At 41.4% G+C, this 20,957-nt stretch overlaps 1 protein-coding gene across 1 annotated transcript in view; it reads right to left on the bottom strand.

Moving 5' to 3' along the window:
* The window catches only part of LOC128650191 (amidophosphoribosyltransferase), a gene marked incomplete in the record, with an annotated part of 250,484 nt that overhangs the window by 25,857 nt on the left and 203,670 nt on the right, over positions 1-20,957 (bottom strand). The window contains 3 exon segments of the mRNA XM_053703937.1: positions 12,739-12,859; positions 14,090-14,311; positions 14,394-14,521. Of these exon segments, the coding sequence (XP_053559912.1) occupies positions 12,739-12,859; positions 14,090-14,311; positions 14,394-14,521 (471 nt within the window).

Here is a 20,957-nt window from a genome sequence, read left to right as displayed (position 1 = left end):
CTCCAGTCCGACTCAGACGCCAGCAAGGTGGAGGTGGAGTACTGGTTTGGGCTGGTATCATCAAAGATGAGCTTGTGGGGCCTTTTCGGGTTGAGGATGGAGTCAAGCTCAACTCCCAGTCCTACTGCCAGTTTCTGGAAGACACCTTCTTCAAGCAGTGGTACAGGAAGAAGTCTGCATCCTTCAAGAAAAACATGATTTTCATGCAGGACAATGCTCCATCACACGCGTCCAAGTACTCCACAGCGTGGCTGGCAAGAAAGGGTATAAAAGAAGAAAATCTAATGACATGGCCTCCTTGTTCACCTGATCTGAACCCCATTGAGAACCTGTGGTCCATCATCAAATGTGAGATTTACAAGGAGGGAAAACAGTACACCTCTCTGAACAGTGTCTGGGAGGCTGTGGGTGCTGCTGCACGCAATGTTGATGGTGAACAGATCAAAACACTGACAGAATCCATGGATGGCAGGCTTTTGAGTGTCCTTGCAAAGAAAGGTGGCTATATTGGTCACTGATTTGTTTTTGTTTTGTTTTTGAATGTCAGAAATGTATATTTGTGAATGTTGAGATGTTATATTGGTTTCACTGGTAAAAATAAATAATTGAAATGGGTATATATTTGTTTTTTGTTAAGTTGCCTAATAATTATGCACAGTAATAGTCACCTGCACACACAGATATCCCCCTAAAATAGCTATAACTAAAAACAAACTAAAAACTACTTCCAAAACTATTCAGCTTTGAAATTAATGAGTTTTTTGGGTTCATTGAGAACATGGTTGTTGTTCAATAATAAAATTAATCCTCAAAAATACAACTTGCCTAATAATTCTGCACTCCCTGTATGTTAGGGGAAGGCATTTCTGAATACAAATACATTATTATCATACAAATACTAAAAAAATGGACTATTTGCCAAGCACTATTTGTGCAGCCTGGGTTTTACAAGGGGAATGGTCAACAAGGGCATGCAGACTAACACTTATGACAGGACTGGTTCTATAAAAGGCAAAAACATAATTTATGTAAGAACTTACCTGATAAATTAATTTCTTTCATATTAGCAAGAGTCCATGAGCTAGTGACGTATGGGATATACATTCCTACCAGGAGGGGCAAAGTTTCCCAAACCTCAAAATGCCTATAAATACACCCCTCACCACACCCACAATTCAGTTTAACGAATAGCCAAGAAGTGGGGTGATAAAAAAGTGCGAAAGCATATAAAATAAGGAATTGGAATAATTGTGCTTTATACAAAAATCATAACCACCACAAAAAAAGGGCGGGCCTCATGGACTCTTGCTAATATGAAAGAAATGAATTTATCAGGTAAGTTCTTACATAAATTATGTTTTCTTTCATGTAATTAGCAAGAGTCCATGAGCTAGTGACGTATGGGATAATGATTACCCAAGATGTGGATCTTTCCACACAAGAGTCACTAGAGAGGGAGGGATAAAATAAAGACAGCCAATTCCTGCTGAAAATAATCCACACCCAAAATAAAGTTTAATGAAAAACATAAGCAGAAGATTCAGACTGAAACCGCTGCCTGAAGTACTTTTCTACCAAAAACTGCTTCAGAAGAAGAAAATACATCAAAATGGTAGAATTTAGTAAAAGTATGCAAAGAGGACCAAGTTGCTGCTTTGCAAATCTGATCAACCGAAGCTTCATTCCTAAACGCCCAGGAAGTAGAAACTGACCTGGTAGAATGAGCTGTAATCCTCTGAGGCGGAGTTTTACCCGACTCAACATAGGCAAGATGAATTAAAGATTTCAACCAAGATGCCAAAGAAATGGCAGAAGCTTTCTGGCCTTTTCTAGAACCGGAAAAGATAACAAATAGACTAGAAGTCTTTCGGAAAGACTTAGTAGCTTCAACATAATATTTCAAAGCTCTAACAACATCCAAAAAATGCAATGATTTCTCCTTAGAATTCTTAGGATTAGGACATAATGAAGGAACCACAATTTCTCTACTAATGTTGTTGGAATTCACAACTTTAGGTAAAAATTCAAAAGAAGTTTGCAACACCGCCTTATCCTGATGAAAAATCAGAAAAGGAGACTCACAAGAAAGAGCAGATAATTCAGAAACTCTTCTGGCAGAAGAGATGGCCAAAAGGAACAAAACTTTCCAAGAAAGTAATTTAATGTCCAATGAATGCATAGGTTCAAAGGGAGGAGCTTGAAGAGCTCCCAGAACCAAATTCAAACTCCAAGGAGGAGAAATTGACTTAATGACAGGTTTTATACGAACCAAAGCTTGTACAAAACAATGAATATCAGGAAGAATAGCAATCTTTCTGTGAAAAAGAACAGAAAGAGCAGAGATTTGTCCTTTCAAGGAACTTGCAGACAAACCCTTATCTAAACCATCCTGAAGAAACTGTAAAATTCTCGGTATTCTAAAAGAATGCCAAGAAAAATGATGAGAAAGACACCAAGAAATATAAGTCTTCCAGACTCTATAATATATCTCTCTAGATACAGATTTACGAGCCTGTAACATAGTATTAATCACAGAGTCAGAGAAACCTCTTTGACCAAGAATCAAGCGTTCAATCTCCATACCTTTAAATTTAAGGATTTCAGATCCTGATGGAAAAAAGGACCTTGTGACAGAAGGTCTGGTCTTAAAGGAAGAGTCCACGGTTGGCAAGAGGCCATCCCGACAAGATCCGCATACCAAAACCTGTGAGGCCATGCCGGAGCTACCAGCAGAACAAACGAGCATTCCTTCAGAATCTTGGAGATTACTCTTGGAAGAAGAACTAGAGGCGGAAAGATATAGGCAGGATGATACTTCCAAGGAAGTGATAATGCATCCACTGCCTCCGCCTGAGGATCCCGGGATCTGGACAGATATCTGGGAAGTTTCTTGTTTAGATGAGACGCCATCAGATCTATTTCTGGAAGTTCCCACATTTGAACAATCTGAAGAAATACCTCTGGGTGAAGAGACCATTTGCCCGGATGCAACGTTTGGCGACTGAGATAATCCGCTTCCCAATTGTCTACACCTGGGATATGAACCGCAGAGATTAGACAGGAGCTGGATTCCGCCCAAACCAAAATTCGAGATACTTCTTTCATAGCCAGAGGACTGTGAGTCCCTCCTTGATGATTGATATATGCCACAGTTGTGACATTGTCTGTCTGAAAACAAATGAACGATTCTCTCTTCAGAAGAGGCCAAAACTGAAGAGCTCTGAAAATTGCACAGAGTTCCAAAATATTGATCGGTAATCTCACCTCCTGAGATTCCCAAACTCCTTGTGCCGTCAGAGATCCCCACACAGCTCCCCAACCTGTGAGACTTGCATCTGTTGAAATTACAGTCCAGGTCGGAAGCACAAAAGAAGCCCCCTGAATTAAACGATGGTGATCTGTCCACCACGTTAGAGAGTGTCGAACAATCGGTTTTAAAGATATTAATTGAGATATCTTTGTGTAATCCTTGCACCATTGATTCAGCATACAGAGCTGAAGAGGTCGCATGTGAAAACGAGCAAAGGGGATCGCGTCCGATGCAGCAGTCATAAGACCTAGAATTTCCATGCATAAGGCTACCGAAGGGAATGATTGTGACTGAAGGTTTCGACAAGCTGAAATCAATTTTAGACGTCTCTTGTCTGTTAAAGACAGAGTCATGGACACTGAATCTATCTGGAAACCCAGAAAGGTTACCCTTGTCTGAGGAATCAATGAACTTTTTGGTAAATTGATCCTCCAACCATGATCTTGAAGAAACAACACAAGTCGATTCGTATGAGATTCTGCTAAATGTAAAGACTGAGCAAGTACCAAGATATCGTCCAAATAAGGAAATACCACAATACCCTGTTCTCTGATTACAGACAGAAGGGCACCGAGAACCTTTGAAAAAATTCTTGGAGCTGTAGCTAGGCCAAACGGCAGAGCCACAAACTGGTAATGCTTGTCCAGAAAAGAGAATCTCAGGAACTGATAATGATCTGGATGAATCGGAATATGCAGATATGCATCCTGTAAATCTATTGTGGACATATAATGCCCTTGCTGAACAAAAGGCAAGATAGTTCTTACAGTTACCATCTTGAACGTTGGTATCCTTACATAACGATTCAATATTTTTAGATCCAGAACTGGTCTGAAGGAATTCTCCTTCTTTGGTACAATGAAGAGATTTGAATAAAACCCCATCCCCTGTTCCGGAACTGGAACTGGCATAATTACTCCAGCCAACTCTAGATCTGAAACACAATTCAGAAATGCTTGAGCTTTCACTGGATTTACTGGGACACGGGAAAGAAAAAATCTCTTTGCAGGAGGTCTCATCTTGAAACCAATTCTCTACCCTTCTGAAACAATGTTCTGAATCCAAAGATTGTGAACAGAATTGATCCAAATTTCTTTGAAAAAACGTAACCTGCCCCCTACCAGCTGAGCTGGAATGAGGGCCGCACCTTCATGAGGACTTAGAAGCAGGCTTTGCCTTTCTAGCAGGCTTGGATTTATTCCAGACTGGAGATGGTTTCCAAACTGAAACTGCTCCTGAGGATGAAGGATTAGGCTTTTGTTCTTTGTTGAAACGAAAGGAACGAAAACGATTATTAGTCCTGTTTTTACCTTTAGATTTTTTATCCTGAGGTAAAAAAGTTCCTTTCCCACCAGTAACAGTTGAGATAATAGAATCCAACTGAGAACCAAATAATTTGTTACCCTGGAAAGAAATGGAAAGTAGAGTTGATTTAGAAGCCATATCAGCATTCCAAGTCTTAAGCCATAAAGCTCTTCTAGCTAAAATAGCTAGAGACATAAACCTGACATCAACTCTGATAATATCAAAAATGGCATCACAGATAAAATTATTAGCATGCTGAAGAAGAAGAATAATATCATGAGAATCATGATGTGTTACTTGTTGCGCTAAAGTTTCCAACCAAAAAGTTGAAGCTGCAGCAACATCAGCCAAAGATATAGCAGGTCTAAGAAGATTACCTGAACACAGATAAGCTTTTCTTAGAAAGGATTCAATTTTCCTATCTAAAGGATCCTTAAATGAAGTACCATCTGACGTAGGAATAGTAGTACGTTTAGCAAGGGTAGAAATAGCCCCATCAACTTTAGGGATTTTGTCCCAAAATTCTAATCTGTCAGACGGCACAGGATATAATTGCTTAAAACGTTTAGAAGGAGTAAATGAATTACCCAATTTATCCCATTCTTTGGAAATTACTGCAGAAATAGCATTAGGAACAGGAAAAACTTCTGGAATAACCACAGGAGATTTAAATACCTTATCCAAACGTTTAGAATTAGTATCAAGAGGACCAGAATCCTCTATTTCTAAAGCAATTAGTACTTCTTTAAGTAAAGAACGAATAAATTCCATTTTAAATAAATATGAAGATTTATCAGCATCAATCTCTGAGACAGAATCCTCTGAACCAGAAGAGTCATCAGAATCAGAATGATGATGTTCATTTAAAAATTCATCTGTAGGGAGAGAAGTTTTAAAAGATTTTTTACGTTTACTAGAAGGAGAAATAACAGACATAGCCTTCTTTATGGATTCAGAAACAAAATCTCTTATGTTATCAGGAACATTCTGCACCTTAGATGTTGAAGGAACTGCAACAGACAATGGTACTTTACTAAAGGAAATATTATCTGCATTAACAAGTTTGTCATGACAATTAATACAAACAACAGCCGGAGGAATAGCTACCAAAAGTTTACAGCAGATACACTTAGCTTTGGTAGATCCAGCACTAGACAGCGATTTTCCTGTAGTATCTTCTGACTCAGATGCAACGTGAGACATCTTGCAATATGTAAGAGAAAAAACAACATATAAAGCAAAATTGATCAAATTCCTTAAATGACAGTTTCAGGAATGGGAAAAAATGCCAAAGAACAAGCTTCTAGCAACCAGAAGCAATGAAAAATGAGACTTAAATAATGTGGAGACAAAAGCGACGCCCATATTTTTTAGCGCCAAATAAGACGCCCACATTATTTGGCGCCTAAATGCTTTTGGCGCCAAAAATGACGCCACATCCGGAACAACGACACTTTTGGCGCAAAATAACGTCAAAAAATGACGCAACTTCCGGCGACACGTATGACGCCGGAAACGGAAAAGATTTTTTGCGCCAAAAAAGTCAGCGCCAAGAATGACGCAATAAAATGAAGCATTTTCAGCCCCCGCGAGCCTAACAGCCCACAGGGAAAAAGAGTCAAATTTTTGAAGGTAAGAAAAAATTATTAATTCAAATGCATTATCCCAAATATGAAACTGACTGTCTGAAAAATAAGGAATGTTGAACATTCTGAGTCAAGGCAAATAAATGTTTGAATACATATATTTAGAACTTTATAAACAAAGTGCCCAACCATAGCTTAGAGTGTCACAGAAAAACAGAATTTATGTTTACCTGATAAATTACTTTCTCCAACGGTGTGTCCGGTCCACGGCGTCATCCTTACTTGTGGGATATTCTCTTCCCCAACAGGAAATGGCAAAGAGCCCAGCAAAGCTGGTCACATGATCCCTCCTAGGCTCCGCCTACCCCAGTCATTCGACCGACGTTAAGGAGGAATATTTGCATAGGAGAAACCATATGATACCGTGGTGACTGTAGTTAAAGAAAATAAATTATCAGACCTGATTAAAAAACCAGGGCGGGCCGTGGACCGGACACACCGTTGGAGAAAGTAATTTATCAGGTAAACATAAATTCTGTTTTCTCCAACATAGGTGTGTCCGGTCCACGGCGTCATCCTTACTTGTGGGAACCAATATCAAAGCTTTAGGACACGGATGAAGGGAGGGAGCAAATCAGGTCACCTAAATGGAAGGCACCACGGCTTGCAAAACCTTTCTCCCAAAAATAGCCTCAGAAGAAGCAAAAGTATCAAACTTGTAAAATTTGGTAAAAGTGTGCAGTGAAGACCAAGTCGCTGCCCTACATATCTGATCAACAGAAGCCTCGTTCTTGAAGGCCCATGTGGAAGCCACAGCCCTAGTGGAAGGAGCTGTGATCCTTTCAGGAGGCTGCCGTCCGGCAGTCTCGTAAGCCAATCTGATGATGCTTTTAATCCAAAAAGAGAGAGAGGTAGAAGTTGCTTTTTGACCTCTCCTTTTACCAGAATAAACAACAAACAAGGAAGATGTTTGTCTAAAATCCTTTGTAGCATCTAAATAGAATTTTAGAGCGCGAACAACATCCAAATTGTGCAACAAACGTTCCTTCTTCGAAACTGGTTTCGGACACAGAGAAGGCACGACTATCTCCTGGTTAATGTTTTTGTTAGAAACAACTTTTGGAAGAAAACCAGGTTTAGTACGTAAAACCACCTTATCTGCATGGAACACCAGATAAGGAGGAGAACACTGCAGAGCAGATAATTCTGAAACTCTTCTAGCAGAAGAAATTGCAACCAAAAACAAAACTTTCCAAGATAATAACTTAATATCAACGGAATGTAAGGGTTCAAACGGAACCCCCTGAAGAACTGAAAGAACTAAGTTGAGACTCCAAGGAGGAGTCAAAGGTTTGTAAACAGGCTTGATTCTAACCAGAGCCTGAACAAAGGCTTGAACATCTGGCACAGCTGCCAGCTTTTTGTGAAGTAACACAGACAAGGCAGAAATCTGTCCCATCAAGGAACTTGCAGATAATCCTTTTTCCAATCCTTCTCGAAGGAAGGATAGAATCTTAGGAATCTTAACCTTGTCCCAAGGGAATCCTTTAGATTCACACCAACAGATATATTTTTTCCAAATTTTGTGGTAAATTTTTCTAGTTTCAATAACAGAATCTGAGAACCCTCGCTTTGATAAGATCAAGCGTTCGATCTCCAAGCAGTCAGCTGGAGTGGGACCAGATTCGGATGTTCGAACGGACCTTGAACAAGAAGGTCCCGTCTCAAAGGTAGCTTCCATGGTGGAGCCGATGACATATTCACCAGATCTGCATACCAAGTCCTGCGTGGCCACGCAGGAGCTATCAAGATCACCGACGCCCTCTCCTGATTGATCCTGGCTACCAGCCTGGGGATGAGAGGAAAACGGCGGGAATACATAAGCTAGTTTGAAGGTCCAAGGTGCTACTAGTGCATCTACTAGAGTCGCCTTGGGATCCCTGGATCTGGACCCGTAGCAAGGAACCTTGAAGTTCTGACGAGAGGCCATCAGAACCATGTCTGGAATGCCCCACAGTTGAGTGATTTGGGCAAAGATTTCCGGATGGAGTTCCCACTCCCCCGGATGCAATGTCTGACGACTCAGAAAATCCGCTTCCCAATTTTCCACTCCTGGGATGTGGATTGCAGACAGGTGGCAGGAGCGAGTCTCCGCCCATTGAATGATTTTGGTCACTTCTTCCATCGCCAGGGAACTCCTTGTTCCCCCCTGATGGTTGATGTACGCAACAGTCGTCATGTTGTCTGATTGAAACCGTATGAACTTGGCCCTCGCTAGCTGAGGCCAAGCCTTGAGAGCATTGAATATCGCTCTCAGTTCCAGAATATTTATCGGTAGAAGAGATTCTTCCCGAGACCAAAGACCCTGAGCTTTCAGGGATCCCCAGACCGCGCCCCAGCCCATCAGACTGGCGTCGGTCGTGACAATGACCCACTCTGGTCTGCGGGAGGTCACCCCTTGTGACAGGTTGTCCAGGGACAGCCACCAACGGAGTGAGTCTCTGGTCCTCTGATTTACTTGTATCTTCGGAGACAAGTCTGTATAGTCCCCATTCCACTGACTGAGCATACACAGTTGTAATGGTCTTAGATGAATGCGCGCAAAAGGAACTATGTCCATTGCCGCTACCATCAAACCTATCACTTCCATGCACTGCGCTATGGAAGGAAGAGGAACGGAATGAAGTATCCGACAAGAGTTTAGAAGTTTTGTTTTTCTGGTCTCTGTCAGAAAAATCCTCATTTCTAAGGAGTCTATTATTGTTCCCAAGAAGGGAACTCTTGTCGACGGAGATAGAGAACTCTTTTCCACGTTCACTTTCCATCCGTGAGATCTGAGAAAGGCCAGGACTATGTCCGTGTGAGCCTTTGCTTGAGGAAGGGACGACGCTTGAATCAGAATGTCGTCCAAGTAAGGTACTACAGCAATGCCCCTTGGTCTTAGCACCGCCAGAAGGGACCCTAGTACCTTTGTGAAAATCCTTGGAGCAGTGGCTAATCCGAAAGGAAGCGCCACGAACTGGTAATGCTTGTCCAGGAATGCGAACCTTAGGAACCGATGATGTTCCTTGTGGATAGGAATATGTAGATACGCATCCTTTAAATCCACCGTGGTCAAGAATTGACCTTCCTGGATGGAAGGATTGTTCGAATGGTTTCCATTTTGGACGATGGAACCTTGAGAAACTTGTTTAGGATCTTGAGATCTAAGATTGGTCTGAACGTTCCCTCTTTTTTGGGAACTACGAACAGATTGGAGTAGAACCCCATCCCTCGTTCTTTTAATGGAACAGGATGAATCACTTCCAGAAGATAACCTTGGGAGACTATTTCTAGCGCCCAAGGATCCAGAACATCTCTTGCCCAAGCCTGAGTGAAGAGAGAGAGTCTGCCCCCCACCAAATCCGGTCCCGGATCGGGGGCCCGCATCTCATGCTGTCTTGGGAGCAGTGGCAGGTTTCTTGGCCTGCTTTCCTTTGTTCCAGCCTTGCATTGGTCTCCAGGCTGGATTGGCTTGAGAAGTATTACCCTCCTGCTTAGAGGACGTAGCACTTGGGGCTGGTCCGTTTCTGCGAAAGGGAGGAAAATTAGGTTTATTTTTGGCCTTGAAAGACCTATCCTGAGGAAGGGCGTGGCCCTTGCCCCCAGTGATATCAGAGATAATCTCTTTCAAGTCAGGGCCAAACAGTGTTTTCCCCTTGAAAGGAATGTCAAGCAATTTGTTCTTGGAAGACGCATCCGCTGACCAAGATTTTAACCAAAGCGCTCTGCGCGCCACAATAGCAAACCCAGAATTTTTCGCCGCTAACCTAGCCAATTGCAAGGTGGCGTCTAGGGTGAAAGAATTAGCCATTTAAGAGCACGAATTCTGTCCATAATCTCCTCATAAGAAGAAGAATTACTAATAATCGCCTTTTCTAGCTCATCGAACCAGAAACACGCGGCTGTAGTGACAGGGACAATGCATGCAATTGGTTGTAGAAGGTAACCTTGCTGAACAAACATCTTTTTTAGCAAACCTTCTAATTTTTTATCCATAGGATCTTGGAAAGCACAACTATCTTCTATGGGTATAGTGGTGCGCTTGTTTAGAGTAGAAACCGCCCCCTCGACCTTGGGGACTGTCTGCCATAAGTCCTTTCTGGGGTCGACTATAGGAAACAATTTTTTAAATATGGGGGGAGGTACGAAAGGTATACCGGGCCTGTCCCATTCTTTATTAACAATGTACGCCACCCGCTTGGGTATAGGAAAAGCTTCGGGGGGCCCCGGGGCCTCTAGGAACTTGTCCATTTTACATAGTGTTTCTGGAATGACCAGAAAATCACAATCATCCAAATTGGATAACACCTCCTTAAGCAGAGCGCGGAGATGTTCCAACTTAAATTTAAAAGTAATCACATCAGGTTCAGCTTGTTGAGAAATTTTTCCTGAATCTGAAATTTCTCCCTCAGACAAAACCTCCCTGGCCCCCTCAGACTGGTGTAGGGGCCCTTCAGAAATAATATCATCAGCGTCCTCATGCTCTTCAGTATTTTCTAAAACAGAGCAGTCGCGCTTTCGCTGATAAGTGGGCATATTGGCTAAAATGTTTTTGATAGAATTATCCATTACAGCCGTTAATTGTTGCATAGTAAGGAGTATTGGCGCGCTAGATGTACTAGGGGCCTCCTGTATGGGCAAGACTGGTGTAGACGAAGGAGGGGATGATGCAGTACCATGCTTACTCCCCTCACTTGAGGAATCATCTTGGGCATCATTTTTTCTAAATTTTTTATGACATAAATCACATCTATTTAAATGAGAAGGAACCTTGGCTTCCCCACAGTCAGAACACAATCTATCTGGTAGTTCAGACATGTTAAACAGGCATAAACTTGATAACAAAGCACAAAAAACGTTTTAAAATAAAACCGTTACTGTCACTTTAAATTTTAAACTGAACACACTTTATTACTGCAATTGCGAAAAAGTATGAAGGAATTGTTCAAAATTCACCAAAATTTCACCACAGTGTCTTAAAGCCTTAAAAGTATTGCACACCAAATTTGGAAGCTTTAACCCTTAAAATAACGGAACCGGAGCCGTTTTTATATTTAACCCCTTTACAGTCCCTGGAATCTGCTTTGCTGAGACCCAACCAAGCCCAAAGGGGAATACGATACCAAATGATGCCTTCAGAAAGACTTTTCTATGTATCAGAGCTTCACACACATGCAGCTGCATGTCATGCTGTATTCAAAAACAAGTGCGCCATACCGGCGCGAAAATGAGGCTCTGACTATGATTAGGGAAAGCCCCTATAGAATAAGGTGTCTAAAACAGTGCCTGCCGATATTATTTTACAAAAAATACCCAGATTAAATGATTCCTCAAGGCTAAATATGTGTAAATATGATCGATTTAGCCCAGAAAATGTCTACAGTCTTAATAAGCCCTTGTGAAGCCCTTATTTACTGTCTGAATAAAAATGGCTTACCGGATCCCATAGGGAAAATGACAGCTTCCAGCATTACATCGTCTTGTTAGAATGTGTCATACCTCAAGCAGCAAAAGACTGCTCACTGTTCCCCCAACTGAAGTTAATTCCTCTCAACAGTCCTGTGTGGAACAGCCATGGATTTTAGTAACGGTTGCTAAAATCATTTTCCTCATACAAACAGAAATCTTCATCTCTTTTCTGTTTCAGAGTAAATAGTACATACCAGCACTATTTTAAAATAACAAACTCTTGATTGAATAATAAAAACTACAGTTAAACACTAAAAAACTCTAAGCCATCTCCGTGGAGATGTTGCCTGTACAACGGCAAAGAGAATGACTGGGGTAGGCGGAGCCTAGGAGGGATCATGTGACCAGCTTTGCTGGGCTCTTTGCCATTTCCTGTTGGGGAAGAGAATATCCCACAAGTAAGGATGACGCCGTGGACCGTGGAGAAATAAGATTTACTTACCCCAGGACACTCATCTACATGTTTGTAGAAAGCCAAACCAGTACTGAAACGAGAATCAGCAGAGGTAATGGTATATATAAGAGTATATCGTCGATCTGAAAAGGGAGGTAAGAGATGAATCTCTACGACCGATAACAGAGAACCTATGAAATAGACCCCGTAGAAGGAGATCATTGCATTCAAATAGGCAATACTCTCCTCACATCCCTCTGACATTCACTGCACGCTGAGAGGAAAACCGGGCTCCAACTTGCTGCGGAGCGCATATCAACGTAGAATCTAGCACAAACTTACTTCACCACCTCCATCGGAGGCAAAGTTTGTAAAACTGAATTGTGGGTGTGGTGAGGGGTGTATTTATAGGCATTTTGAGGTTTGGGAAACTTTGCCCCTCCTGGTAGGAATGTATATCCCATAAGTCACTAGCTCATGGACTCTTGCTAATTACATGAAAGAAACTAAGAATACGAGACAGCTATTGGACTTTTTTGGTCCTTCCCTGTTGGTTCTCATGCATGCACCCCGGTATTACATCAATAGCCAACCCTATTGTGTGTATGTGTGTGTTAGATAAGTATTCTTACCTAGATAGCCAGCCAAGTCCTTGAATTCTGGTCTGTTTGCAATAAGTTCCTCTTTTGTTGGGATATTTATGCCCATATAACATGGATATTTTATAGGTGGAGAAGCCACTCTTATATGAACCTGAAAATGTGATTAACAGATCAGTACATGACAGCAAAAACGTGTAAGACACTTCAATTCACAGTTAGGTGTGTATCTATACATGTGTGTGTATAATCCCAATATCAAAATGTCTACTCAAAGTATGTTATTTAAGTTGATTAGTGCCAATTAGATTTTAGTAATCATCTAAATTAAGGTGATAACCAAAAACAGTAGGTACATGGGCACTACTGATAGACCTGACATTAGATCTGTGCCAGAACGCGGAACAGAAGGAACAGATTTGCCAAGAGACCTCCAATATGATTGGGCAGATTTAACAAGGTATGCCTTGCTGGTTGATGCTTAGAGCAGGATTGTTCCAGCTGGTGGATGAGGCCACCTACAAATCTCTACAATGTGTGTATGGACCAAGGCTGCAGACAAGTTTACTTTTTACATATTTTTGTTTATTTAAAGCTAGACAGGTTTCAATTGTTTAATTTATTTAATTGCTGTATTAGTGTGTGGGAACTAGGTGATCTGGGCTATTTTAGGGACCAACATAATACTGAAATATTTTTAATGCATCTGTTCCTCCAGCATACACATCTATAAAAAGCCATCCACAGTCCCCCAAAAGGGGACTGTTTAGGGTATACCACAAGATACAAGCTTATTAGTGTCGTATTAGTCCAGCTCGCCTACTCTCCATTTATGGAAGCTTGGAATCCCTTCTTTGTCTATGTAGTGTTTGGCATATAGGGAGGTAATGGGGCACTTTGGCACCTCATATACTTTTTAGCCTTGAGCCAGTAGCAGCTAAGATATGCCTTAGGTTTTTGATACAGGACATATTCTACATGTAACATTTGAGTGTACTAGTGGCTTTTTCACTCAAAACCAATAAACTATAGTGAGAATTTCTCAACCCTGCTTATAAACAATGGCCAGGCTGCCGATAAGATTATAACACATGTTGACTGGTTTAGAACAAACATCTATATATAATTTCCAATCATCAACTGGATTTAGACAACTCTGAAGTGATATCTTACTGCAATTTGAGAGCCTCCGGAGTTGCTTTAAATTTAAGATCAAGTACATGATCTCTGGTTGCCCTATTTATCCTGAAATACTGGGTCCTCGTCTTATTGGAAAAAGTTTTTCTTTTTTTAAAAAAACAATATGTCAGTAATATAAAATCATTCTCATATAGTGTGAGTGTGTGTGTGAGTGTGTACCACAGTAGGTTTAATAGTTCCTTACCTCCTTAGCCCCAGAGTCCTTCAGAAGCCTTATTATTGGTGAGACGGTGTTGCCTCTCACAATGGAGTCATCAATCAGCACTACTCTTTTTCCAATAAAGTTATCAGACAAGACTCCAAACTTTTTGGCCACACCAAGCTGCCGTAACCTCATGTTTGGTTGAATAAATGTCCTTCCAACATATCTGTTCTTGCAGAGCACTTCCACATACTGCATGCCACACTGGGAATATAGAATTGTTTTATGTACCCTGTATACAAACAACAATTGGATAGTTTTCAAACGCATTAAAACAAGATAGTACCTTTTCTGCATATCCTAAAGCAGCTGGTGTTGCAGACTCAGGTATTGTGCTAACCAGATCTGCATCCACTGGAGCTTCCAAAGCCAACTGCTGACCACATCTTCGTCTTACTGAATAAACCATCTGACCTGTTGAAGACTTTAGTCATTAACATAACTCTGCTTTCATAGTAACATCTATGTCTTTGTACATATACAAATAACGCACAATATAAATATATCACACTTGTGAAGGTTGTTTAACTGGATTATGGACATTCGATCACATGGACAGGAAATAAAATTTGAATATTAATTTATCTCAATGGAGTACATTTTAGTGCATCTCTGAAAATGTGGACAATACAAATACATTTAAATAATAGGGGGGGGGAAGAAATACTGTAATTTATTTTATTTTCAGCCAGGGAGGTGTGCAGGTACACTTATACAAAATACATACACACACAGACATATATATACTGTATATATATATTTTTTTTTATCCATACGCACTTAGATCTGATAGGTGTGATTTTTAATCTGCTAATCAATTATCCAACTGTGGCTTAGAGAGCAACTGAATAAATGAAGATATGTTCTAGTTTATGGGACAACAAAAACACCTTAGGAATTGTATATAAAATTCTTTAGTTCTGGGTAATGAAAACACTTTACAATATACTTTTATTATTTTGCCCACTTTTCATGTAATTTAGCTCTTAACATTATAAAAAAAAAATCTAATTCTCTGAACTTGGAATGTACCCTGCAGACTTTTCAAGGATAAACCTGCTACATATATTTTCCTAGGTGATTAACATTATGACTGTGGCTAACTTTGTTCTCTACAAACTCAATGTATAAAACTTCGCAAAATTACTTCCTATAGGACCAAAGAAGAGAGAACCGCTTCTACTAACAACAAAGTGGAAAACTACCTTTGCAGAAAGAGCCTGTAAGCAACTGCAAAATGTACATCTTCACTGCTTCACCTTCATCTATAAGTCAATGAGGAATCTATTGAAAACAACGTTTTTGTATATATCCTTTGTGGTGTCCCTGCAGAATTTCAACTACATATTCCAGCTCCAGTCTTTTGACTGGATCAGATAGAGAAGACCGATAAGTACAAACAAAATGTAAAGCCATTTCACATTCACTAGTGTGTATTATCTAGACACAATGAGGGCACAGATATACAGGAATTCATATCTGATGCCACCATCTGGAACAGACAGTTCAGAACCCCGTTATAAGAATAAAAAAAAAAAAAAGAAGAAGATATGATGCACAAAAAATAGAATATATAGAATGCTCATGCCACTGCTTCCATTCAGAGACAACATCCCTAACTCTATAATATTCGGAGGATGTAGATGTGTAAACTTCCAAAACAGTATTCACCACTGGATCAGGAAGTCTAGTCTTCAAGCAGCTTTAAGCTTCCAGCAGTTAAATGCAGTGTCTGATCAATCTAAAGGAGAGAGCATGGCTTGCATCAGAAGGGATCATCTGCATACCCTTCTGAGAATTAAAACATTTCTGACTGAGTTCTGATGCAATCACACCAATTATTCTCAATCTTAAAATAGGACTTAAAAAAAACAAAAAAAAATCCCCACATACACAGAAAGAAGCATCATCTTGATGACTTATACAACGTATCATTTGTCCCTAGGAGGCTACTGCAGTATCTACAAGATGCATTTTTACTCAATGCAAAATATTTCTGCCTCAGCTGAAAACCAAGTACATCCCCATCCAAGGTGCGGCACTTTGTGGTCTCAATGAGAATATCATCCAAATAACTAGATCACCTCTAGATCTCCCTCTAGGTTGGCTTACTAACACTCTGAGTCTTTAATAGGGGACACTCAGATGATGATATAATGCATGCCAAAACACAAAGGTTCTTTTGAGATTAGTCTCAATTTTCATATCCATAAGATCACAAAATGCCCCAGAATTATCCAACAGTAAAGATCATTCTATTCACCTCATGTAATGGTGGCTCCATACTTAAGTGGGTGATCCTTATAGTGGAAGATATAAATGGGCAAACTTTTTTTTTCTCCAATAAGCCTGAAATACTAGCGAATAAAAAAAAAAAGGAAATTTATTCTTACCTGATAAATTTATTTCTTTTACGATACGATGAGTCCACGGATTTCATCCTTACTTGTGGGATATCGCCTTCTGGTCAGCAGGAGAAGGCAAAGAGCACCACAGCAGAGCTGTATATATAGCTCCTCCCTTCCCTCCCACTCCAGTCATTCAACCGAAGTTAGGAAGAGAAAGGAAAAGCCAAGGTGCAGAGGTGACTGAAGTTTAGCAAAAAACAAAAACAAAAGACCTGTCTTACAAAAAACAAAAAAATAAATTTATCAGGTAAGAATAAATTTCCTTTTCTTTTACAAGATACGATGAGTCCACGGATTTCATCCTTACTTGTGGGATACAATACCAAAGCTATAGTACACGGATGAAAGGGAGGGACAAGACAGGGAACCTAAACGGAAGGCACCACTGCTTGAAGAACTTTCCTCCCAAAAACATCCTCAGACAAGGCAAAAGTATCGAATTTGTAAAATTTGGAAAAAGTGTGAAGAGACGACCAAGTTGCAGCTTTGCAAATCTGTTCAACAAAAGCATCATTTTTGAATGCCCATGAGGAAGCCACAGCCCTAGTGGAATGAACCGTAATTCGTTCAGGAGGCTGCTGTCCAGCAGTCTCATATGCAAAACAGATGATACTCTTCGGCCAAAACGAAAGAGAGGTAGCCGTAGCTTTCTGACCCCTACGTTTCCCTAAAAAAACGACAAAGACGATTTACGAAAATCCTTAGTCGCCTGCAAGTAGAACTTCAATGCACGGACCACGTCCAAATTATGTAACAGTCGCTCCTTCTTAGAAGAATGATTAGGACACAAGGAAGGAACAACAATTTCCTGATTAATATTTTTATTAGAAACAACATTAGGAAGGAAACCAGGTTTGGTAAGTAACACCACCTTATTGGAATGGAAAATAAGATAAGGAGAATCACATTGTAATGCCGAAAGCTCAGAAACTCTGCGAGCAACCAAAAACAAAACTTTCCAAGATAACTTAATATCTACGGAATGCATAGGTTCAAACGGAACCCCTTGAAGAACATTAAGAACTAAAAACTCCAAGGAGGAGCAATTGGTCTGAACACAGGCCTGATTCTAGTCAGAGCCTGACAAAAAGATTGAACATCTGGAACATCTGCCAGACGCTTGTGTAGCAAAATAGACCAAGCAGAAATCAGTCCCTTTAAGGAATTTGCTGACAACCCTTTCTCCAAACCATCTTGGAGAAATAAGACAAAATCCTGGGAATCATAACTCTACTCCATGAGTAGCTCTTGGATTCGCACCAATAAAGATATTTACGCCATATATTATGGTAAATCTTTCTAGTAACAGGCTTACGAGCCTGAATCAAGGTATCAATGACCGAATCAGAGAACCCTCGCTTAGATAAAATCAAGCGTTCAATCTCCAAGCAGTTAGCTGCAGAGAAACTAGATTCGGATGATGGAAGGGTCCCTGAATGAGAAGGTCTTTCCTCAATGGAAGCTTCCATGGTGGCTGAGATGACATGTCTACCAGATCGACATATTAAGTCCTGCGAGGCCACGCAGGAGCGATGAGGATCACCAAAGCCCTCTCCTGCTTGACTCGAGCAATCACCCGGGGAAGGAGAGCAAATGGAGGAACACATAAGCTAGGCTGAACGACCAAGTCACTGCTAAGGCATCTATCAGCTCGGCCTGGGGATCCCTGGACCTGTATCTCGGAAGCTTGGCATTCTGACGAGACGCCATAAGATCCAACTCCGGCCTGCCCCATCTGAGATGGCAAAAACCTCCAGCTGAAGTTCCCATTCCCCCGGATGAAAAAGTCTGTCTGCTCAGAAAATCCGCCTCCCAGTTTTCCACACCCGGGATATGGATCGCCGACAGATAACAAGAGTGAGCCTCCGCCCACTGAATTATCTTGGCTACTTCCGTCATCGCTAAGGAACTCCTTGTTCCTCCCTGATGATTGATGTAAGCTACAGTCGTAATGTTGTCCGACTGGAATCTGATGAATTGGGCCGAAGCCAACTGAGGCCAAGCACGAAGCGCATTGAATATTGCTCTCAACTCTAGGATATTGATGGGAAGCAGAGACTCCAATCGAGTCCATACACCCTGAGCCATCAGGGAGTTCCAGACTGCTCCCCATCCTATCAGACTGGCGTCGGTTGTCACTATCACCCAAGAGGGTCTGCGGAAGCATGTCCCCCGGGACAGATGATCCAGCGACAACCACCATAGAAGAGAGTCCCTTGTCTCCTGATCTAGATCTATTTGAGGAGACAGATTTGTATAATCTCCATTCCACTGTCTGAGCATGCTCAGTTGCAGAGGTCCGAGATGAAAACAAGCAAACTGAATGATGTCCATTGCCGCTACCATCAATCCAATTGCCTCCATACACTGAGCCACTGACGGCCGAGGATTGGACTGAAGGGTTCGGCATGTATTCAGAATCTTTAACTTTCTGACCTCAGTCAAAAAGATTTTCATGGATAGAGAGTCGATTAGAGTTCATAAGAAAGGAACCCTTGTCTGTGGAACTAGCAAACTATTTTCCAGATTTACTTTCCACCCGTGAGTCCTCAGAAAAGACAGAACTATGTTGGTATGAGACTTTGCCAGTTGATAAGACAACGCCTGGATCAGAATATCGTCCAGATAAGGCACCACTGCAATGCCCCGCGGTCTTAGAACCGCCAGCAGAGACCCCAGAACCTTTGTGAAAATTATGGGTGCCATGGCCAGACCAAAAGGAAGGGCCACGAGCTGAAAATGTTTGTCTAGAAAGGCAAACCTCAGGAACTTGTGATGATCTCTGTGGATAGGAACATGAAGATATGCATCCTTTAGATCCACAGTAGTCATAAATTGACCCTCCTGGATCAATGGAAGAATGGTCCGAATAGTTTCCATCTTGAAGGATGGAACTCTGAGAAACTTGTTCAGACTTTTAAAGTCTAAAATGGGTCGGAACGTTCCCTCCTTTTTGGGAACTGCAAACAGATTGAAATAAAATCCCTGTCCCTATTCCTGTATTGGAACGGAACATATTACTCCCATGGAAAAGAGGTCTCCTACACAACGTAAGAAAGCCTCTCTTTTTATCTGTTCGACAGATAATCGAGAAAGAAGGAACCTTCCTCTGGGGGAAGAATTTCTGAACTCCAACTGATACCCCTGAGACACAATTTCTAGTGTCCAAGGATCCTGAACATCTCTTATCCAAGCCTAGACAAAGTGAGAAAGTCTGCCCCCTACTAGATCCGGTCCCGGATCGGGGGCCGACCCTTCATGCTGACTTGGTAGCAGCAGCTGGCTTCTTGGATTGTTTACCTTTGTTCCAAGACTGGTTGGGTCTCCAAGTCGACTTGGCTTGTGAATAATTCCCTTCCTGTTTAGCGGAAGAGGCAACTCCCTTGAAATTTCGAAAGGAACGAAAATTACTCTGTCGCCCTCTCTGTTTGGACTTTTTATCCTGAGGGAGGAGGTGACCCTTGTCTCCCGTGATGTCAGAAATAATCTCCTTCAAGTCAGGCCCAAACAGGGTCTTCCCCTTGTAAGGAATAGCCAAAAGCTTAGATTTAGATGACACATCCGCAGACCAAGATTTTAACCATAAGGCTCTGCGTGCTAAGATGGAAAATCCTGAACTCTTAGCCGCCAATTTGGTAATCTGAAAGGAAGCATCAGTAATAAAAGAATTAGCTAACTTAAGAGCTTTAATTCTATCCTGTATTTCTTTCAAAGAAGTCTCAGTTTTAATAGACTTTTCTAAGGCATCAAACCAAAAAGCAGCCGCAGTCGTGACTGTAACAATGCAGGCCGCCGGTTGCAATAGCAACCCCTGATGAACATAGATCTTTTTGAGGAGACCCTCCAACTTCTTATCCATAGGGTCTTTGAAGGCACAACTATCCTCAATAGGAATAATAGTTCGTTTAGCCAAGGTGGATATAGCTCCCTCCACCTTAGGGATCGTCTGCCAAGAATCCCGAATGGTGTCAGCTAAAGGGTACATTTTCTTGAAAACAGGAGAAGGGGAGAATGGGAGAATGGAATACCCGGTCTCTCCCATTCCTTAGCAATAATTTCCGAAGTTCTCGTAGGAACTGGGAAAACGTCAGAATAAGAAGGGACCTCTAAATATCTGTCCATCTTACTCAATTTCTCTGGAGGGACCACAATTGAATCAGTTGTCCAGAGTCACCAAAACCTCCCGGAGTAAAAGGCGGAGGTGTTCAAGCTTAAACCTGAAAGACATCACGTCCGAATCTGTCGAGGGGTTTACACTTCCTGAGTCAGAAAGTTCCCCCTCGGACAGAGCCTCCATAGCCCCCAACTTAGAGCCCTGGGAGGGTACATCGGAAATCGCCATCAAAGCATCAGAAGTCGCCTGGACCACATGAGTCTCTTTCCTACTGCTTGGCCTTGCAGTACTGGCAAAGAAGATAACGCCTCTGAAAGAGTAGATGACA

The sequence above is a fragment of the Bombina bombina genome, chromosome 2, assembly GCF_027579735.1.
Source record: "Bombina bombina isolate aBomBom1 chromosome 2, aBomBom1.pri, whole genome shotgun sequence".
NCBI lineage: Eukaryota > Metazoa > Chordata > Amphibia > Anura > Bombinatoridae > Bombina > Bombina bombina.
The sequence above is the reverse complement of the archived record's forward strand: the minus strand, read 5'-3'. Positions and strand labels throughout refer to the sequence as shown.